General features: G+C 42.3%; 1 protein-coding gene across 1 annotated transcript in view; it reads left to right on the plus strand.

Annotated features, from left to right (window-relative positions):
* The first annotated feature begins 4548 nt into the window (after positions 1 to 4548).
* The window catches only part of LOC134380979 (ATP-binding cassette sub-family A member 17-like), a 92350-nt gene continuing 78031 nt past the window's right edge, over positions 4549 to 18867 (plus strand). The window contains 5 exon segments of the mRNA XM_063101079.1: positions 4549 to 4602; positions 5180 to 5441; positions 10211 to 10338; positions 11522 to 11684; positions 15975 to 16234. Of these exon segments, the coding sequence (XP_062957149.1) occupies positions 4549 to 4602; positions 5180 to 5441; positions 10211 to 10338; positions 11522 to 11684; positions 15975 to 16234 (867 nt within the window).

Below are 18867 nucleotides of genomic sequence, written 5' to 3' on the forward strand. Positions count from 1 at the left end.
AGTCATGTTTAAGAAATATTTTTTCACTTCAAGGTTATGAAGATGTTTTACTATTTTTTTCCTAAAAGTTTCATTGTTTTACCTTTCACATGTAGATCTGCATTTCGTCTGAAATTGATATCTTGTGTATGGTGGGACGCAGGAGTCAATATACATTCTTTTCCACATGGGTACTCAATTGACCCAGAGCCATTTATTGAAAGGACCTTGCTTCCTTATGTCCTGCAATGTCAGCTTTGTCATAAATCAGGTGACTGTATAACTGTGGTCTCTTTTTGGATTTTTATTGTTTCATTGGTCAGTTTGTCTATCCTTAAGTGAATCTCTTCTGATTCTCATTACTTTCTACCTTGTACTATAGTATTTTCCTTTATATATATTATTTTTCCATACTAGGCTTATTTTCAAATGCTGAGTTCCGTGAAGATGAAATCCATTACTGATCAATCTTTTTAAGATAGCATTTTGCTGGACACAGTACCTTCAATATGTAATTGCTGCATTAATACATTATTGTATGTACAAGGGTCAAAGTCAAATAAAAATATAGATACAAATCTTTAAAGAAAATGTTTTATTTGGGAAAATTGAATTGCAATTTGGGGCATACACACAGACCAGGGTGGTCTCTAGTATGTCTGAAGAACAAGGAAAAGGTTGGGGGTTTTAGAAAGAGAAATGTTATGTATTATTTTGAAAGAAAACTCATTGGCACTAGAAAAGTTTTATGGAGCTGGCAAGCTCTGATTGGTGAGTGACGGTGGTAGGTAAAATTAGTCTTAGAGTCATGGCAGGTCATTTCAGCAGCTACTAGGTAAAGCTAGTCTTAGGGTTATAGTAGGCCATCTCAGCAGCTGAGCTTGTAGGAAATTCTTGGAGCTGGTGCTATGTGCCCCAAATGCTTTTTCCTCCTGGATCCTCAATTCTGATGTAGTTTGAGTATGACAAAAATGACACACACACCCCTTTTTTTTTTGGTGGCTGGCTGGTGAGGGGATCTGAACCCTTGAACTTGGTGTTAAGTATGACCCAATTTTTATAACCAACTTTCACACAAATTTCTAAATAAACATTCTTTTGAGGCTGGCCAGTTAGCTCAGTTGGTTAGAGCATCATGCTGATAACACCAAGGTCCAGGGTTTGACCCCTCTACCCGCCAGCCACCAAAAAACCAAAAAAAATATAGATAAATAAATAAGGAGCATCCCATCTATATTACAAATTTTAAAAGATGCTTGGTATGAAAATCTTCTACTTATTTTTTCCTGTCCCATTCCACTGAATGGTAACTGTAGTTGGAGAAAACCATGTATTCTCATTGTCTTTGGTTTCTATTTTTTTTTATCCATGTTGGGCCAGTAGTGAATCACAATACTTCCTCATCTAGATGGTGAGGGTTAAGGTTGGCAATTTCACAACACCAATGTTTAAAGAATTAAATGTTGAGTGTTCAGGTAGATGGATATCATTCCCAGTTCTTCAGTCTTTCCTTACATTAAATTTTACATCCATGCCCTTTGCCATATGGCTTTGCAGTGCCTTTCTCTACAGTAGTCAGTTTATTTCCTTGTCACATTGGTACTGGGCTCAGCTGCGTGATTTTCTCTGGCCAGTGGAATGGTTAGCAGGTGCCGTGTGAGTACAAGTTTTAAACATATTTGTGTGGTTAGCCTTGGCCTCTTGCTGTCAGAATAACAGGTAGTGGCTGGTCCAAGGGGGAAAGAGGAGACACATGGAGCAGACCTATGTTAGTGTTCTTAGGCTATCATAGCAAAATACCACAGACTGGATGTCTTTAACAACAGAAATTTCTGGAGGCTAGAAGTATGCCATCAAGGTGCGAGCAGGTCTGGTTTCTTCTGAGGCCTCTCTTCATGGTTTGCAGATGGCCACCTTCTTGCTGGGTCCTCACATGGTATTTTTTCTGTGCTCACACATCCCTGGTGTCTCTGTGTGTCCAAATTTCCTCTTCTGATAAGGACACCAGTCAGATTGGATTAGAGCCCACCCTAACAGCCTCATTTTAACTTAATCACTTCTTTATAGGTTCTATCTCCAAATACAGTCACTGTTTTAGTCCGTTTTGTGTTGCTATGACAGAAATACCCAAGACTGGGTAATTTATAAAGGAAAGAGGTTTATTTGGCTTACGATTCTGGGACAGCTGCATCTGGCGTGGGCTTCAGGCTGCTTCTACTCATGGCGGAAAGTGACTGGCAGCCCGGGTACAAGCAGATCACATAGCGAGAGGAAGCAAGAGAGAGAAAGAGAGAGAAAGGAGGTGCCAGTGTCTTTTTAAGCAATGAGCTCTCGCAGGAACTAATAGAGTGAGAACTCACTCATTAATCCCCCCTCCCCCAGGGAGAGCATTAATCCATTCATGAGGGATCCGCCCCCGTGACTCAATCATTTCCAACACTGCCACATTGGAGATCAAATTTCTACATGAGTTTTGGCGGGGACAACACATCCAAACTCCATCAGTCACGTTCTCAGGTACTGGGGGTTAGAGCTTCAACATAGGAATTTTGGGGGCACACAGGAGTTGGGGGCTGGTAGCAACTAAACAAAATGCTTGAATTCACTGAAATTTACTAGCCTCTTTCTTCATCAAGCATTCTCCTGGATGCTTCAAGTGTTTAATTAGACTCCAGATGTCCAAAATAGTTGTTTCGGACAGTTTATGCAACCTCAATAGGTGTTTCAGTGAAGGGACCGATTTCTGAAACTTCATACTCCACCATCTTTTTTAATGTTACTCTGCATTCACTACTGAAGATGCTGTTCACAAAATTCACATGTTCATGAGAAAGAGACAGTGTCCCTGTCTTTAAGGAAGTAGCATTGTAGAAAGTACATAAGAGACAACAGATATAACACAGCCAAGTATGAGGACTTTCTAGGAATTGTCATATTTTCCCCATATTTATGAGTTCTGTTTCTTTAATTTCCAATGTACAAGGTCGGGGTGCTTTCACCTGAGGAAATATGTACACATTTTTCTTTCCCCACTTGAAAGATGGTTTCTGGAAATGAAAATCTCATTTTTATTGTAAGAGTAGTATCTAAAAATTAAAGTATATATTACACTTGGGAAACAAACAGATTGAAAAGAAAAGAAAATTTCTGCCATCCAAAGTATTTTTCCTTCCTCACAGTCATTTCTGCTCCAACTATATTCCTACAAAAACTGTATGCCTTTTAATTTATGTATTTTTGTATATATGTATGTATGTGTTTATTCATTCATTCAATATTATGAGTATCATGAACATCTGCCATGTGCTGGCTCTGCTCTTGTATCTGAGGATTCAGTGGTAAAAAAAATAGATGAAAAAAATCTCTGCCTTCATGGAACATACATTCTAGGAGGATAGTCAAATTAAGTAAGTAAATAAACAGCATGTTAAATAGTTTATAAGTGCTAAGAAGAAAACTAAACATGGAAAGTTGATATGAAATGTTGAGATTTGATGTAGGATAGCCAAGAAAGGCCTCACTGAGAAAGTGACTTATAAAGGTCTGAAGGAAGTCGGGGAGCTAGACATGTTGGTCCATGAGGGAAGTGTGTGATTGGCAGGGAAACACAAGTTTCGAGGCAGAAGTGTGTTTGGTGTGTTCTAGGAATAGCAGCTAGGCCTGTGGCCCAGGAGCAGGGAGAAGGAGGGGGAGCAAAGTAGAAGATGAGATGAAATGAGATGAGAAAGCCAACAGGAACTACAGCCCACAGAACTTTGTAGGTCATTGTAGGACTGGCCTTTTGCTTCGAGTGAGATGGGAACCATTAGAGAGTTTTGAGCAGAGCAGTGGGAAAGATTTGACTTAAGCAGGGTCACTCTTGTTCCTGCATGGAAAGTGGATTACAAGCGGCAAGGGAAGATGCAGTGACATGACTGCAGAAGTTATTGCAGAAATCCAGGCAAGGGATGATAAATATAGGGGTGGTAAAAGGGGTTGAATTCTGGCTATATTTTGAAGGTAGAGCCATCAGGATTTGCTGCTGGATTGAAGCTGTGAAAGAGAGAAAAGTGAAGAATAATCCTGTATAACTCAAAGGATGGAACTGACTTTAACTGAGGTGTGGAAGACTGTAGGACAATCTGTTTTATGAGGAATATGAATAGCCGAAGTTTGAGATGACACACGGAAATGTCAAGCAAGCAATTGGATATTTGGGTCTATAGTAAGAGGCAAGGTCCAGGCTGGAGATATAAATTTAGAAATCATTTGCCTATAGATGATTTCAAACCCAAGAGCTGAGTGAGATCACCCAAGGAGTGGGTGTCACTGGAAGAGAGGAGTCCATAGACTGAGCCCTGGAGCATTTAATATTTAGAGGTTGGGGAGAGAAAGAAGAATCAGCAAAAAAAAAAACTGAGGAGGAACTGCTAGGAAGGTAGGAGGAAAAGTCCAGCATAAGGTTCTGAAAGCTCAAGAGAGGAGAGTTTTTCAAGGATGGAAGAGTAACTCTTAACATTTTTGTATTATGCATAACATTTCCCCATCTCTTTCCTGACTAGAGGTGAGCCCTACTCATCAGATAGAAAAATGGCAGTGTTCAGGAAGTTAATACTTCTTCTCTGGAAGAATTTCATCTTAAAGGTAGGTACAGTTATCTGTAGGGAAAATAAATCCTTGGGAGGGACTGAATGTTTAAGTTAAATTGGTTTCTAATAATGTGTTAAAAAAAATTAAGAATTTTACTTTTAAAGGGGTCCTTTTCTGCAAACGAGTCATGTTTCCATAGTAATTCTATTAACCCTAATTATTATTATTATTATTATTATTAATTAATTTATTTATTTTTTTGTCCTTTTTGTGACTGGCCGCACCGCGCTCAGCCAGTGAGCGCACCGGCCATCCTTACATAGGATCCGAACCTGCAGTGCGAGCACTGCTGCTGTGCTCCCAGCGCCGCACTCTCCCGAGTGCGCCACGGGGTCGGCCCAACCCTAATTATTAAAGATGACATCATTGTTACTGATTCTAGCCATTGGTGTTACAGAAAAGCTAAAAGGAGAAGTTTCTAGCTAATTCTCATTCTGTTTTTTCTTTTTCATGTGTTGTGCAGGGAGGCTGGAAGAAATGAAAGCGTTCTTAATGGAAGAACATTCACCACATAGCGACTTATGCTTTTGTTCTGTTTTAGGTTAATGCATAGCTTTCATTTTTATTTTAGAAGCGGAAGACTCTGGTAACAGTCCTTGACATTTTGATGCCGTTACTATTTTCTGCAATTGTATTGTATCTTCGTTTCAATAGTTTACCAAGAAAAAGACCTTCTACTAACTACCATGCAGTTGATATCAGTTTACTGCCAGACTTCTTCCATAATTTTCCTCTGAAAAATAAATTTCAACTAGTTTATATCCCTTCCAAAAGTGAAACTTTGAAGGCTATCACTGAAATGGTGGAACAAACCTTTGATGTTGAGTTTGAAGGTTAGACATAAAGATGGGGTAAGGATAGGGTGGGTGTTTTTATAAAGTATATTTTGAAGATTTTCCTGAGTATTCTTACAGTAGTGATTCCAAATCTGGGGTCTCCAAATTCTAAAGAGCCTACAGAAATAGTACTTGGGGGGAAGTTGTCCTTGAGGTATTTTTATTATTTCAAACAACACACTGGAGACTTGTATATTTATGTCACAAGGCTTCAAGGCTAATTAAAATGTTAACTATTTGTTTTTAGCTCACTACTGTGACACCTGTTATCTCATATTAATCAGAAGGTTTGATTGGCAATTTTTTTTTTTTTGTCTGACCGGTAAGGGGATCGCAACCCTTGGCACGGTGTTGTCTGCACCACACTCAGCCAGTGAGTGCACTGGCCTTCCCTATGTAGGATCCGAACCCGCGGCCTTGGTGCTACCAGCGTCGCACTCTCCCAAGTGCGCCATGGGGCCAGCCCCTGATTGGCAATTATTATATGTCTCTAATAAAAAATAGAAAGCATTCAGAGATTCTGAAATAGCCTTCTTAGTCTCTCTGCCTCTCCTCTGGTCCCATTCTAATCCAGACTCCACTTGGAGGCAGAAAGATCTTCGAAAGGTCAGTAGGCTTTGGCCATTCTCCTGCTGAAGCTCCCTCAGTGGCTTTCCGTTGCACTGGGAGTAAACTAGACTCTTCTCCAGGATCTGACCCTGCTTTTCTCTCCAGTCCACTCTCCCTTGTGCTCCCACACTCTGGTCACGTTGGTCCCCTTTCAGTTCATGGAACATGTGAGGCTTTCCTCCGTCAGGGCCTTTGCATGGCTATTCTTTGACAGAATGCTTTGCCCTCAGCTCTTCCTGTATGTTGCTCCCTCTTCTCCTTAAGGTTTCAGCTGAAATGAGCTTAGGAAGACAGCTCAGTAAGTTCTAGGCTTCTCGTCTCTGCCTTATTCTCTCTCACAGAATCCTGTTTGGTACCTTCTTAGCATTTTTATAAATGTTTATTTACATATTCACTTTCTTTCTGTGTATTGTCTGCCTTTCTCCACTAGACTCCACCTCCATGAGGGCAGAGGGCCATGTCTGTTTTGTTCATCACTGTGCCTGTTACAGTGACTGGTACATAGTAGGTGTTCCATAAATACGAATATTTATTGAACAAATTAATTCAGTTAGGTGGATAAAACTTTTCAAAATGTGGAGCCAAAGGATTCTTTTCAAAGTTATTATAATTGCTGTCTGTGCTATTGTAAAAGTATTCTAATAATACATAGGGTATAATGTGGAAAGAAGGTTCCTCTCTCCTAGCTCTAGCACCACTCAGAGGGAATAATTCTTTTAAAGGCCCTCAGAGGTAAAAAGTGTGGGAAACGTTGTTTTGAAAGTTGTACTTTTTGATTGCCTAGTATCCTAAAATAAATATTCTAATTCAGTAACCTTATAAACATGATATTATGAAATTTTTTAAAAAACAAGAAGAAATCTCTGGGGAGCGGATGAGTTAGCGAAGACACAATTGGTCAATAACGAGCCTTGTGAAATGTGGGGGAAATGGGTTTCAGGAGTAAGGGGCTATCAGGCAGCAGCAAGTAGCAAGGCCTTGAGGCAGTAAGTACTTCAGTCTGTGAAGGTCTGAAAGTCAGCAGGCCAGGCTAAAGTACTTGGAGAGAGTGGTGAGATGAAGTTTGGAAAGCTGTAGAAACCATGTGATTCGGGGCCTTGCAGTCCAAGTGGAAGTGCTTGGGTTTTCTTCTACATGCAAAGGGCAGCCCTTGAGGGGTTTTGAGAAGAGAAGTTATGCGATATAATGTGTTTTAAAAGAGATTTCTCTGGCTGTTCTCCGGAAGTGTGATTGGAAGGGGGTAGTATTTGCAGAAATTCAGGAGGAAGAAGATAATGATGGCTTGATCTAGAGAGATGTTGAATTCAAGATAAATTTTGGAGTTAGAAGTGATCAGTCACAAGACCTGCTGCTGCTTTTGGGTCTTTCTCCACCGGAACCTCCACCCTCTGGAGAAATATTTCCAACTGGGCCAGATTTTCCCCTCACTTTCAAATAAGCATCAGTCACCTCACTTTAAAAGAAAACATTTCCTGTTCTGTCTTCCTTTAAGATCCTTTCTCAGGCAATTTGTGTTTTTTCCTCTGATAAATGTCTTGAAAGTTCACTTCTATTTTATTACTTTCCACTAATTTCATAACTCACCATAATCTGTATTCTGCCCTCAGTACTATACTGATACCTGCTAGGAAAATGTCATTAGTGTCTTGCTGATTGCCAAATTTAGTGTTTTCTTTCCAGTTTTCATTCTGTGTGTCCTCATTGTAACTGGGATGCTTTTACCTACTTCCTCCTTGGAATTCTCTTCTTTGAATTTTGGGATAGTGTCATCTTCTATTACTGCCTTCCTGCCATCTCCATTTCAACCATCTTTGCTCATTTCTTGTCCTCTAAGCATCTCTCTGCCTTCCTCTCCTCCCTCTCTCCTTATTACAAAAGTGATACATTAAACAACACCGTGCTTAAGGCAAAAAGTTAAAAGTTCCCATTCCAAAACTCACTTCCCAGAATAATTCTTTAACTGACTGGGATGTATTTTTCTGGAATTGAAAAAAAAAAAAAAAAAACCCTTGAAATTTACAATAAATACAGACATTCTTTGCATTGAAAATTCCAAACAACATAAAAAGATTAAAAGTGAAAAGTAAATTTCCCTCCTCATGCCATCCTGTAAGCAAATCCTCTACCCTAGAAGTAACAACAAATAAGTTTGACGATCCTTTCTAGACTGTGGTGGACATCTGTTTTGTTTCTTCTTCCCGCTTTTGATACACACAGCCTGTTTCTCCCTGCGGGACTGATCCCTCTCCCACTCTCAGCCTATGTATTTCTGGTGGTGTTGACTCCAGCCTGGGCTCAGGATGAACCTATGTCTAAGCCAGTTTGCACTTAGCAGTCCCCTTGCTACAGTGATCTGTCCAGGGAGGACATTTAGTAAGGGTCAATGAAAAACAGAAAGACTTTTCCTGGAAATTTTTGAGAAAGACATTATTGCTGTTCCATTTCTGGTAATACGGCAGACTAGGTTATTTGGATCAACCCTCTAGTTGAAAAACAAATGCTGAATAAAATATTAAAAATATGTTCTTGGAAGCATAAAAGAACTAAGTAGATGGTAAAGAACTATCTAGACAAAAAAATCTAAGGTAAAAACATTTTCTTTTTTGATCCAAGGGATGGTTACTGGGTGTTCATTTATAACCGTGCATTAAACTGAGCATTTGTGTTTTGTGTACCTTCCTATGTGTGTGTTATTTTTCACAGTTTAACTGTGTGTGTGTGTGTGTGTGTGTGTCTATTTAAAAAGAAACCTAAATAAGGCTATGGAAAAAAAATAACAAAAATATATATACAGGAAAAAAGAAAATCCACTCATTATTTAATATCTTGGGGTACACCTGCCCTTTTTGTAAATATGTAAGTAAACAAAAATAGGATCCTACTGTGTGAACTATTTTGTTGTCTGCCTTCTCTTTAGTATATCATGAATGTGTTTCTAGATTATTAGATAATTTCCTAAGTTAAAAAAATCAAGGTGAAGGAAAGAACCCAAAGAGGTTAGTGAAGGCACTAAACTGTTTTTGATGAAACATACATCATACTATGGGAAACTGAACTGTAATTTTTATAGCCTTGTAAGGCACAGAGGGAAAGAAGAAAAAGTTAAGGCCTGTTTAAAGCAGGGTATCTAGGAGGAGACTACCTCCCCATAAGTCTGGGGCCCCAAATGCCTGCATCCTTAGTGTAAGGTTGAGCTGGAAGTAAACATGCCCCACTCTCATCCCTAAGGGACTGCAAGGACTATTGCTTTGGAACTGAGCAGAGTAGGGAGGGGCCCAGCCCTGAGATTTGTAGCTTAAATTCATATCACCTTGTTGTCAAAAAAGAAAAAAGAAAAGTAAAAAGAATACTCCTCAAACTTTGAAGTAGGAGTCAGATTGACGGGTGCACATGTGAATCTTTTCTGGAGGAACATATCTTCATTCTGCATCTCAAAGACCCACCGCAAATATATCAAGGTCATTGCACGAACACACTAGAAAACGAGCCACCACGGGAGACAATAAGTGTTAACAAGAGACAGCAAAAACAGAACTAGGAAGAGTTCAGATGACGGAATGATCAGTCTCACATTTAAAATCACTAACTTGGTTTGAAGAAATAAAAGACAACCTGAAAGTATTTATAGATAGCATATCACTCTAAAGAGCCACCTAGCAGGTTTGAGGGTGGGAGGAAAGAAGCAAATAGAACTTCTAGAAATGAAAAATAAAACAACATGTAAAACTCAGGTTAAAAACAAGGCTTGAAAGGGTGAAACTAAACTTAAACTTCCTATGAGAACAAAGCTCGTTTTTTAACAAAAAACAAACCATGAGGCTTGATCCAGTTCTCAAATTCTGTGATCTGGATTTAAATCCTCTCTCTTCTTTCCGAAGCATTACTTCTTTGATGTTCCAAGACACTTGCTAGCAGCTCCTGGGACTACAGACTTCCCAGTTAAAGTTCTGAATTGAATAACAGGAGTCGTGTCTCTTCAACCTCTTGTCCTTAATCTCTGTCCTTTTATTTCTCTGCTCTTTGTTTACAGAATGAATGAGTGAATGGAGAATTAAGCTGGCAATTGGCAATCTTACGTCAATCTTGGGGGAGGGGCGGTACTTGGGTGGACTTTGCCTTCACACCAGCCACTCACTGATTGGATTTTTCGCTTCTAGTTCTAGGCTATTCTTCAGTGCCTTTGTTCGAAAGTTACATAATTAAGGATCCCAAAGCTTTCTACGTATTGACAGGAATTGTTTTTGACCATAGATTCAATGACAGCAATGAACCTTTGCCACTTGCGGTAAGAACATCTTTTCCATGGCAATCTCACTGCGCCACGCTGCCCGCCCAAACACGAGTTCATTTAGCAGTCTCATCACCTGATCTGCCCCTCAGCTTTCCTCTGGGGCTACTTTGTCATCTTATTTCCAGAGGAAATAAGAGAGTGCCCCTGTGTTTCACATCTTACAACCTAGACTTTGAGGTCCCTTCCAGTTTTCAGATTATTTAGAAGAGAGGGATTGTTCTAAGCAAGCCTCTATCCTGAGAATACAGGATGGCCTGTGTTCAATTGCTTGATTACAGAAGGAGACTCCAGCACCAGGCTCCATAGACAAGAATCCTGGCTCTGCATCTTACTAGCTGTGTAACTTTGGGAAAGTTACTAACATTTCTGGGTCTCAGTGTCCTTACCGGTGTAGTGGGGTTAATATTAGCACTTGACTCATAGAGTTGCCGTGAGGATTAAATGAGCTTATACCTGTGAAAGAGTGTTTAGAATTGAGCCTGGAACAGAGAAACTTTCCAGAGGGATTCACTATTTATTGCCATTATTATCATTAACCTCACAGACTTCAAATATGGTAGGTCTCCGTGTGTGTTTGTTTAAGGAACAGCAGTATATTAAACATGGGAATGTTCGGTTTCTGTTTTGGGATGAGAAACCACTGGTGTGGCTTTTGTGCTATACAGTCTATCTGTTGATTAATTGTTAGAACAATGAATATTGGTAGATGGAGAAAGACTTGTTAACAAAATAACCAACAAAATTTTCCAAGGACTTATCAAGGCCAGGTACATCCCTAGTCACATCCCCTATGAGGTTAGTAATATTAATATCATCCTCAATTTACTGATGAGGAAACTGAGGCATGAAGATTAAGTAACTTGCCCAAGGTGCCATGGCTATTCAATAGATTTTAGGTTTGGTCCCAGGTGGTCTGGCTCCAGAGCCCTCGCTCTGAACTGTTCTGCAGCACCCCCTTCTGGAAGGTGGTTCAGTTGCTCTTTGTCTATTTCCCAGGACAGTCCCAGGGATAATTTGTAGAGAATGCAGGGAAGACTCCTATTTCCAGGAGGGACATCTGCCAGGGTGGGCACCTTTCCTCCAGTCACGGCTGACATCAAGCACAGCTTTGCTCTGTCCTGTGCCTTTGCTGAGTTTCAGGATCTCATCACTGAATTTTTCTCTTTATTCTTCACAGGTTAGATATAGCTTGCGCTTCAGTCACATTCGGAGGAATTATTTACCGTTGAAGTACATATTTTTTGAAGATGACATACAAGGCTGGTGCACATCCTTTCTTTATCCTCCCAACCCAAGCCAAGGACCCCGGGAACTTCCACATGTTGATGGGGGAAACCCTGGTGAGGAAGCCCCAAGGCCTGTGTGTTACCAGGAGCATGGCCGCTTTCATCCCGCGGCACATGTTTGTGATGCTATTTTTGTTGTTTTTGCTGCTGAACACTTGCTAAACTAGCATTTCAGAAAAGGTTGCTGAGTTACATTTATAAACGTGGCATTCAGTAAAATGCTTACATTTTAGAGTAAATTAAAAAGAGCAGTTCTGCATTTGGTTGTTTGTAACTATATTGAATCGTTTGAAGGAAGGATGGAAGCATTTTACGGGAATAAAGAGTGAGAGTTCCTTCCCTGTGTTTCTGTATGTATTAACTCTTGTCTTTATAAAAACATATATTTGCCTTTTGCTCTCTACGTACTACCACTAAAGTGGCCTTGTTCTATAAGTTGTTGAAACTCCCATAAAATAACTACTCTACCTTTTCAGTAAAGTGATTTGTTTTCTGTTTAGGCCTTTGCCAGGCTGTCCTTGTCCTAGGGACAGGCTTGCCTCCTTTGCATGGCCCTCAGTCTCTATGTCTTAACTGTCTGGTATGTGTGCTGCACTCTAAAGTAGCTGGCTTTTTAACTTTTTGTTAAAGTGTAACATACATATAGAAAATGTGCAAGTTGTAAGGGTACAGCTGTATGAATTTTCACACACTGAGCACATCTGTATAACCAGAACTCAGATACAGAAACAACATCAGAGCAGCCAAGAAACCTCAATCTGCCTGCTCAGTCACTACCCTCTGGCTATTCTGTCTTCTAATAAAAAGTGATTTTGAAAAATAACTTGTGCACCATGAAGCCCTGTGGCAGGTGTTTGTACACATACCTCATTTAACTCTACCTTGCATGGCAAAGCTTCTCTTGGCTATCTAGAAATGTATTTAACTTTTAGATTTCCTCTAAGTTTAGCAATTGAAAAAAAAAATTGTACCTCTATGTAATATTGGAACCCTCTCCTCCATTTCTGTTTGTGCCTGTAGGAAAAAATTACTTCTCGTTTTGGAAACTTGCTTTATTTTTTGTTTTTCTTTCTTCCCACAATTTAAGAAAAATTTGCTATGGCATATTTTTTCCTACTATATAGGAAATAAATATTGCTTGCTTCCTTCTTTGTTTCAGCATATCATTTCCAATTAGGTAAGTTCTGACCCTTCAGTATTCCAGAACCAGGACAGAGAGAGAACTATAAATGTCCACATCACAGAATGCCATTCCACAACTTTCTCCTCTTCCATTCTCGGCCTCCTGCTGAGACGGCTGTGTCTCCCTGGCTCTTGCTTTCCTCAGTCCCTGAGGACTGACTGGGCCTGTTTTCTGCTAACCAGTTACCACTCCCCATCTAGCTTTGGGGGCTCCTCTGCCTTCTCCCCATCTCTGCATTCTTTGTGCCCCTCAAAAATAAAATACCAAGGACTGACTATTAGGAGTTGTGTGGGAATTTATCTTGATGCAATTGTAGCTTCCAAGACTACTCCCAGGAAAGCTATCCCAGGGGCCAGAGAACACAATGTTTCATATGTCCTGCTCTGTCTTCCACACTAGCCCTCCTGCTGATGGTGTGGTTAGAGGGTCAAAAGTCAGGGTGAACAAGGGAGCTCAGCAGACACCAATGTGCACTTGTTCTGTGGGAGAGATGCCAGGTAGGGCTGCCCGGCTGCCTTGTAGCTCCTGAGTGGCCTGCTGAGCACCTGTGGGCTTTATCAGTGCTTCTTGGGTGCAGGACATGCAGGGCCAGAGTGGCATCAAACAGATGTCACCGGTGGGTGGCCATTTAGGGGTGACATATCCATCATCATGGAGGAAGCACGATCTGTGCTTTAGGAATATTTAAGATTTACTTGGCCTCCCCTTTCCACCTGTAAGAACCACTGTTGTTTGTTCTGTCCTTTTAAACACACATCTTGTTCAACACACATGTTCCATTTTACCAATGTCTAATGTGCCTCGCTTACTATCTCCACATCCTTTGCATTTCATCTATCCCATTTAATTTAATAAAGGAGAAGCAGAAGGCCACTGTCCACACTGTCTCAGGACTCCTTGCCTGTGCAGCTCTAATGATTCTGTTCCTGCCAGGGGAGTATTTACAGCCCTGCCTCCATGACCTCTGAACTCTGTCCGGCCCATTCATTGGCTGCCCTTCACTGTGATTTCACTCGCTCTGACCAGTGCCTTAGATCTTGCCTTGAGTCTTACTCTGTACTCCCTGGCCCACCCCCACCATGGGGGTGAGAACACCACTTCCCTTTTCTTCAGGTCTCATAGTCTTGGTTGACAACGCCCATTTCCACTCTTGTGTAACCCTGTCTGGATCCCTTGCCTGGGAAAAGCCCCTTCCCCCTCCCTGTCTTGCTCAGGATAAGGGGACAAAAAATTAGTGCCAGAGGGTTGGGGTTTTTTCAGGAGGTCCTCTTTGTCCTAAGGGATGGTATGTAGTCCCAAAGCTGGGTCTTGAGCCCAGGCTGCCACAGACTTCTCTCCTTGGGAAGCTGTGCTGACCTTCTGCTCTGGCACCCTCTGGTCAGGATGAAGGAGAGCCTCACTGGGTGGCTGCTCTCCATCAGTTCACTCTCTTCCATGGAAAGGGGTCTGGCTGTACTTGACAGAACAGACATCCAAACTTGGTGCCCAGTGCTCCTGGATCTGCCTGTACCATTGAAGCCTCTAACTCTCATTTCTGGCAACACCAGGGTCCTGGAGAAGTAATGGGACAACACGAAAATCTGTTTATATTCTGTTCTTCACAATAAGCACTGTGTTCCTGAATGAAGGCCCATGAGCCAATCCTCTCTTGAAGGACTCATGCCTTCCAATTCGCATTTGATTTTTTGGTCTCTCTCATTGTGAGGGGTTTAGGGAGAACACCCTCTAGATGAGTAACTATTCTTAGAAAATTAAGCTGCTAATCTGCACCTCATTGTAGAATGACCACACAATTGGCTTGAAGCCTTAGGCCTTTATGCCCTCCAAGTGGGAATCCAAGTTCAGGTACTTACAGTTTCATGTGATGCTAGAAAAGATTCAGCAGGTCTGCAGTGAAAATACTCTTATATATAATCGAGAATATGTAACAGTTCCCAGATTTTATTACCAGCAATTTGTCCCTCCCTTTTCCATCCTGACAAGTGTAGGGGTCTGCCTAGGTCTAGGCCATCGGAAGAACGTAGTCACCTCTACTCCAGGGCTGATGTACCCAGCCCTTGTTCCATCACATGTAGGGCTGGTAACCATCATTTGGAAGTGGGGCCATTATTTCTTAGAAGACACCAAAACCAGTGATCTTTGCCTTTCCACCTATTTTTACCAAAAGCTGACCCCAGCACACCAACTATGCTGTACTGAAATGAGGGCTGCTTAATTCAGCGACCATACCCTTGGACTAAGGCAGCAGCAATGACTCAGAAATAGGCCAGAACAGGTCGGGGAGGCTGTGTCCTTCAAGCGCTTTGAGTTTAATTATCTCGTATGTGCTGTATGATCAAAAGTGCAAAACGGTGCCCTTTCACTGAAGCCTCAGTAATGTGGGAGAAAATGTGGCCCCACCTTGGAAGATTATTATTCTTTTTCTTTTAGAAAATTTGTTTCTTCTTTTGGAATAGACACATGATGGAGTTTGGATGTGTTGTCCCCTCCAAAACTCATGTGGAAATTTGATCTCCAATGTGGCAGTGTTGGAAACTGATTGAGTCATGGGGGTGGATCCCTCATGAATGGATTAATGCTCTCCCTGGGGGAGGAGGGGTAGTGAGTGAGTTCTCACTCTATTCGTTTCCGCGAGACCTGATTGTTAAAAGGACCCTGGCACCTCTTGCTTCTCGCTCTCTTGCTTCCTCTCACCATGTGATCTGCTTGTACCCACCAGCTGCTGCCACTTTTTTGCCATGAGTAGAAGCAGCCTGAGGCCCGTGTCAGGTGCAACTGTTCCAGAATCGTAAGCCAAATAAACCTCTCTTCTTTATAAATCACCCAGTCTCGGGTATTTCTGTTTTAGCAACACAAAACGGACTAAAACAACACATCTCTCTAATCTTCAATCACTTTTTTTGGAAGAGTCTCGTATTGGATGTCTCTTGTCTTGTCTGCCCAGGACTCCTTCATCCCATTTTCTGATCATGGATGCCATCACCCTCAGCCCTAGGGCTCTCCATTGTGGCTTTCCTCTTTCTTCCATACTGTAGCATGTGGACTATAGGGATGCTTTTTCTACTACTGTCTGTCTCTATGAATGCCTAGCTATGATCAGTTGTTTTGCATATTTAGTCTTTCTTAATTTCTCATGCTTGATCTCCACTGTTTTCTTGAAGGATACAACAAAGAAGGCTTCCTGGCCATACAGCATGCTATCGATAAAGCCATCATGTGGCACCATGCTCACGATGCGATGACCAGCATGTTTGAGAGTCTCGATGTGCTTGTGAAGAGATTCCCATATGGACCCTATATCCAGGACAACTTCTTCCTAGTCCTTCAGAATGAGTTCCCTCTGCTTCTCATGCTCAGCTTTATCTGCATTGAGCTTGACATCATCAACTCCATTACACTGGAGAAGGAGAAAAAACTGAAGGTAACCCCATCTGCTTCAGATGTGTGCCTCTCCTGGGACAGGGAAGTGTGGAAGCTGCTAATGAAAAATGGCCAGAGTAGGAAGGAGGCCTAAGCAGGTAAGAGGTTGCTTAGGTGTCAGAGAGACCTCTAGGGTGAGTCGGAACTTGGAAGTCTTACACAATATTGACCTGCTCACGGTCTAGGTGGTGCCACCTGTTGTTCTACATGAATCCTTGCTTCTAGCCTGGGAACGTCCAGCCTAGCAGTTCCTGGTTGGCAAGCACATTGCCTCCCATAGGTAGGTGTTCAGAAGATGCTGGGGAATGGCTAATTGGTAAACATCTGGGGAATGATCACCACAGTTAACTCACTCTGGTTTCACGGTAAGGTGGACAGGAGGTGTTCTCTAGCAAAACATGGCTTAAGGCAGGTCGATTCTGCTGAGTTGCTCCTGAAGTCATTGATTTTACCCTAATTTCTGCACTCTTTTTTTCCTACTCTCTCCTGTTACTTCTCTTTTCTCCTCGTTTTCTGCTGTTTTAAAATTTTTTTTCTCACTCCTCAATTTTCTTCTTCTTTTAATTGATTCTCATGACTATGTATTAAATACCTTCCAGTGTCTCCCTTAGCCTTGCTTGGCCTTACTGACAATGTCTAAGGATGAAGCTCTAACTTCCCTGGTCTGCTATGTCTTCCTGCCGATGTGTAGTCAGTCGTAAGGAACCAGCACTAACCGAGGCTGCCTCCTGAGACTGCCTGTAGGCTGCACTGGCTTTGCTCTGACGTGGTGGGAAGGCAGGGGGACTTTTCTACTGTGGTGGATGATGTGGGACAAGGGGGTAACTGGCAGGCCCTTCCACCCCACTCTGCCCCAGAGAGTAGGAGCTTCCGGTGTGTTGTTGGAATCCCTTTTAGTTCCCAGGCATGGGATAGAGCTTTACCTTCCCTGTTTGTTAAATTATTTCAGCAAAAAACTGGTGGAGAGAGGTGGGGGGCATCACATGTTTACACTTCAGTCATTGAACTGGTTGTGTGTTTCCTATTTCACACTTGAGTCTGCTCTTTAGACCAACCTAAACGTAGGTTAAAGAACACTTTTGAAAAACTTTAAAAAAATAACGACAATCCCCTGAAGCCCTCTGAAATTTCAACTTAAAAGCAGGACATATAACTTTTAAAACACTGGAGAAAATTAAAAGAAAGAAAATATAGTCCATATACTGAAAGTCAGAAGACAAAGGAAATCACAAAGAAGCAATGGAACAGAAAGTGTAGTATTAAACAAGATAGCAGAGGTGTTTGAGTTCCAGTCAAGATGGCAGAATAGACGGTCCCCAGCATCACTCTCTCACACAAATCGACCAATTTACAACTGTAAAAATGTAACAACAGCCAAGCTGGGGCTGCTGGAGCTAAGGGGAAGAGGACGAGAGACCTATGGAGTTCATGAAGGGGGAAAAGCCATGAAGAGAGAAAGAAAAAACTGCTCAGAGCATTTCGTGCCATGGCCGCTTTAAGGCTGGAACTGCTGAGCTCATGGAGCAGGAGCCGGCAGAAGCCACAGCTGTGCCCTTCAGATGGAGTTGCTTGGAGGTGGCAGGGGAGAAGAGGGCCTTGGTGGCCTCTGGGACAGCAAGACCACTAATAGGGTTCCTGTGGACCCATGCAGGAGTGAGGACCCAGAGCAGCTGAAAAAGGGGAGCCATTCAGAGGCCGGTGAGTCATCACAAGGGACCTGCACAGGGCCTGTCCCATGAGAAGTGTTTGGAGCACAGGTGATGGGGAAGACGGGCCCACTGGGAGAACACTGGGACACAGCAAAGACAGCTGATCCGTCCCCCAGTCAGCACAGGACCACTCAGAAGAGACTGGTCAGAAATGCAGAATTGCATGGGGTGAGTTTGATGAAAAGACTCAGGCCCAGATCAGAGCCTACACAACCCAGGTGCACCTGGTCTCTGGAGAGCCGGAAGTACCTATAGGGTCAACCATTAAACCCTGAGCTGCACAAAAAGTCTTCCCTAGGGAAACAGCAGGAAAGCAGCAATTTAGCTCAACCACACAGCTCAAGTACTGGTTCCCACAGGAAATTCCCCCATTTTAGAAGTAAGCAAAGGACAAAAACTTAATTCTGGCCCAGGCACACCAGTGCCTTGGGGCCCACCAGGGGACCTAAAGTATGGAGTTGGGGACCAGACCCCCCCACCCACAACCAGGCACACCACCAGCACCAAGGAGCATGCCAAAAACATCACCTCCATGTGGGTGGCCCACCACAGCCACCACAGTAACCACAGCTGCCACAAAAGTGGCTAGATGTCACAACCACCACGCAGATGGTCCACCAGCCACTGGAGTGCATTGACACAAGGAGGGTAACCAGCAGAGACCAAAGAAAAGAATAGGATATCTCTCTCCACAAATCCCATTCCAGAGTGACAGAATAAGCATCTGCTCTATGATAATATTGGGGTACCTGAACACACCTTTCAGCATTAGACAGATCATCAAGGCAACAAATTGACAGAATAACCATTACTCTTTCAGAGGGAGAGAAGAAATCTAGGGTTATCCGTGGTGGGAGGGGGGAGGAAGAGGGGATAGGGAGAGATTGGACAGGGACATATAGAATAAGTACACTTTGTAACAATA

Source organism: Cynocephalus volans, chromosome 6 (genome assembly GCF_027409185.1).
Source record: "Cynocephalus volans isolate mCynVol1 chromosome 6, mCynVol1.pri, whole genome shotgun sequence".
Classification (NCBI taxonomy): domain Eukaryota; kingdom Metazoa; phylum Chordata; class Mammalia; order Dermoptera; family Cynocephalidae; genus Cynocephalus; species Cynocephalus volans.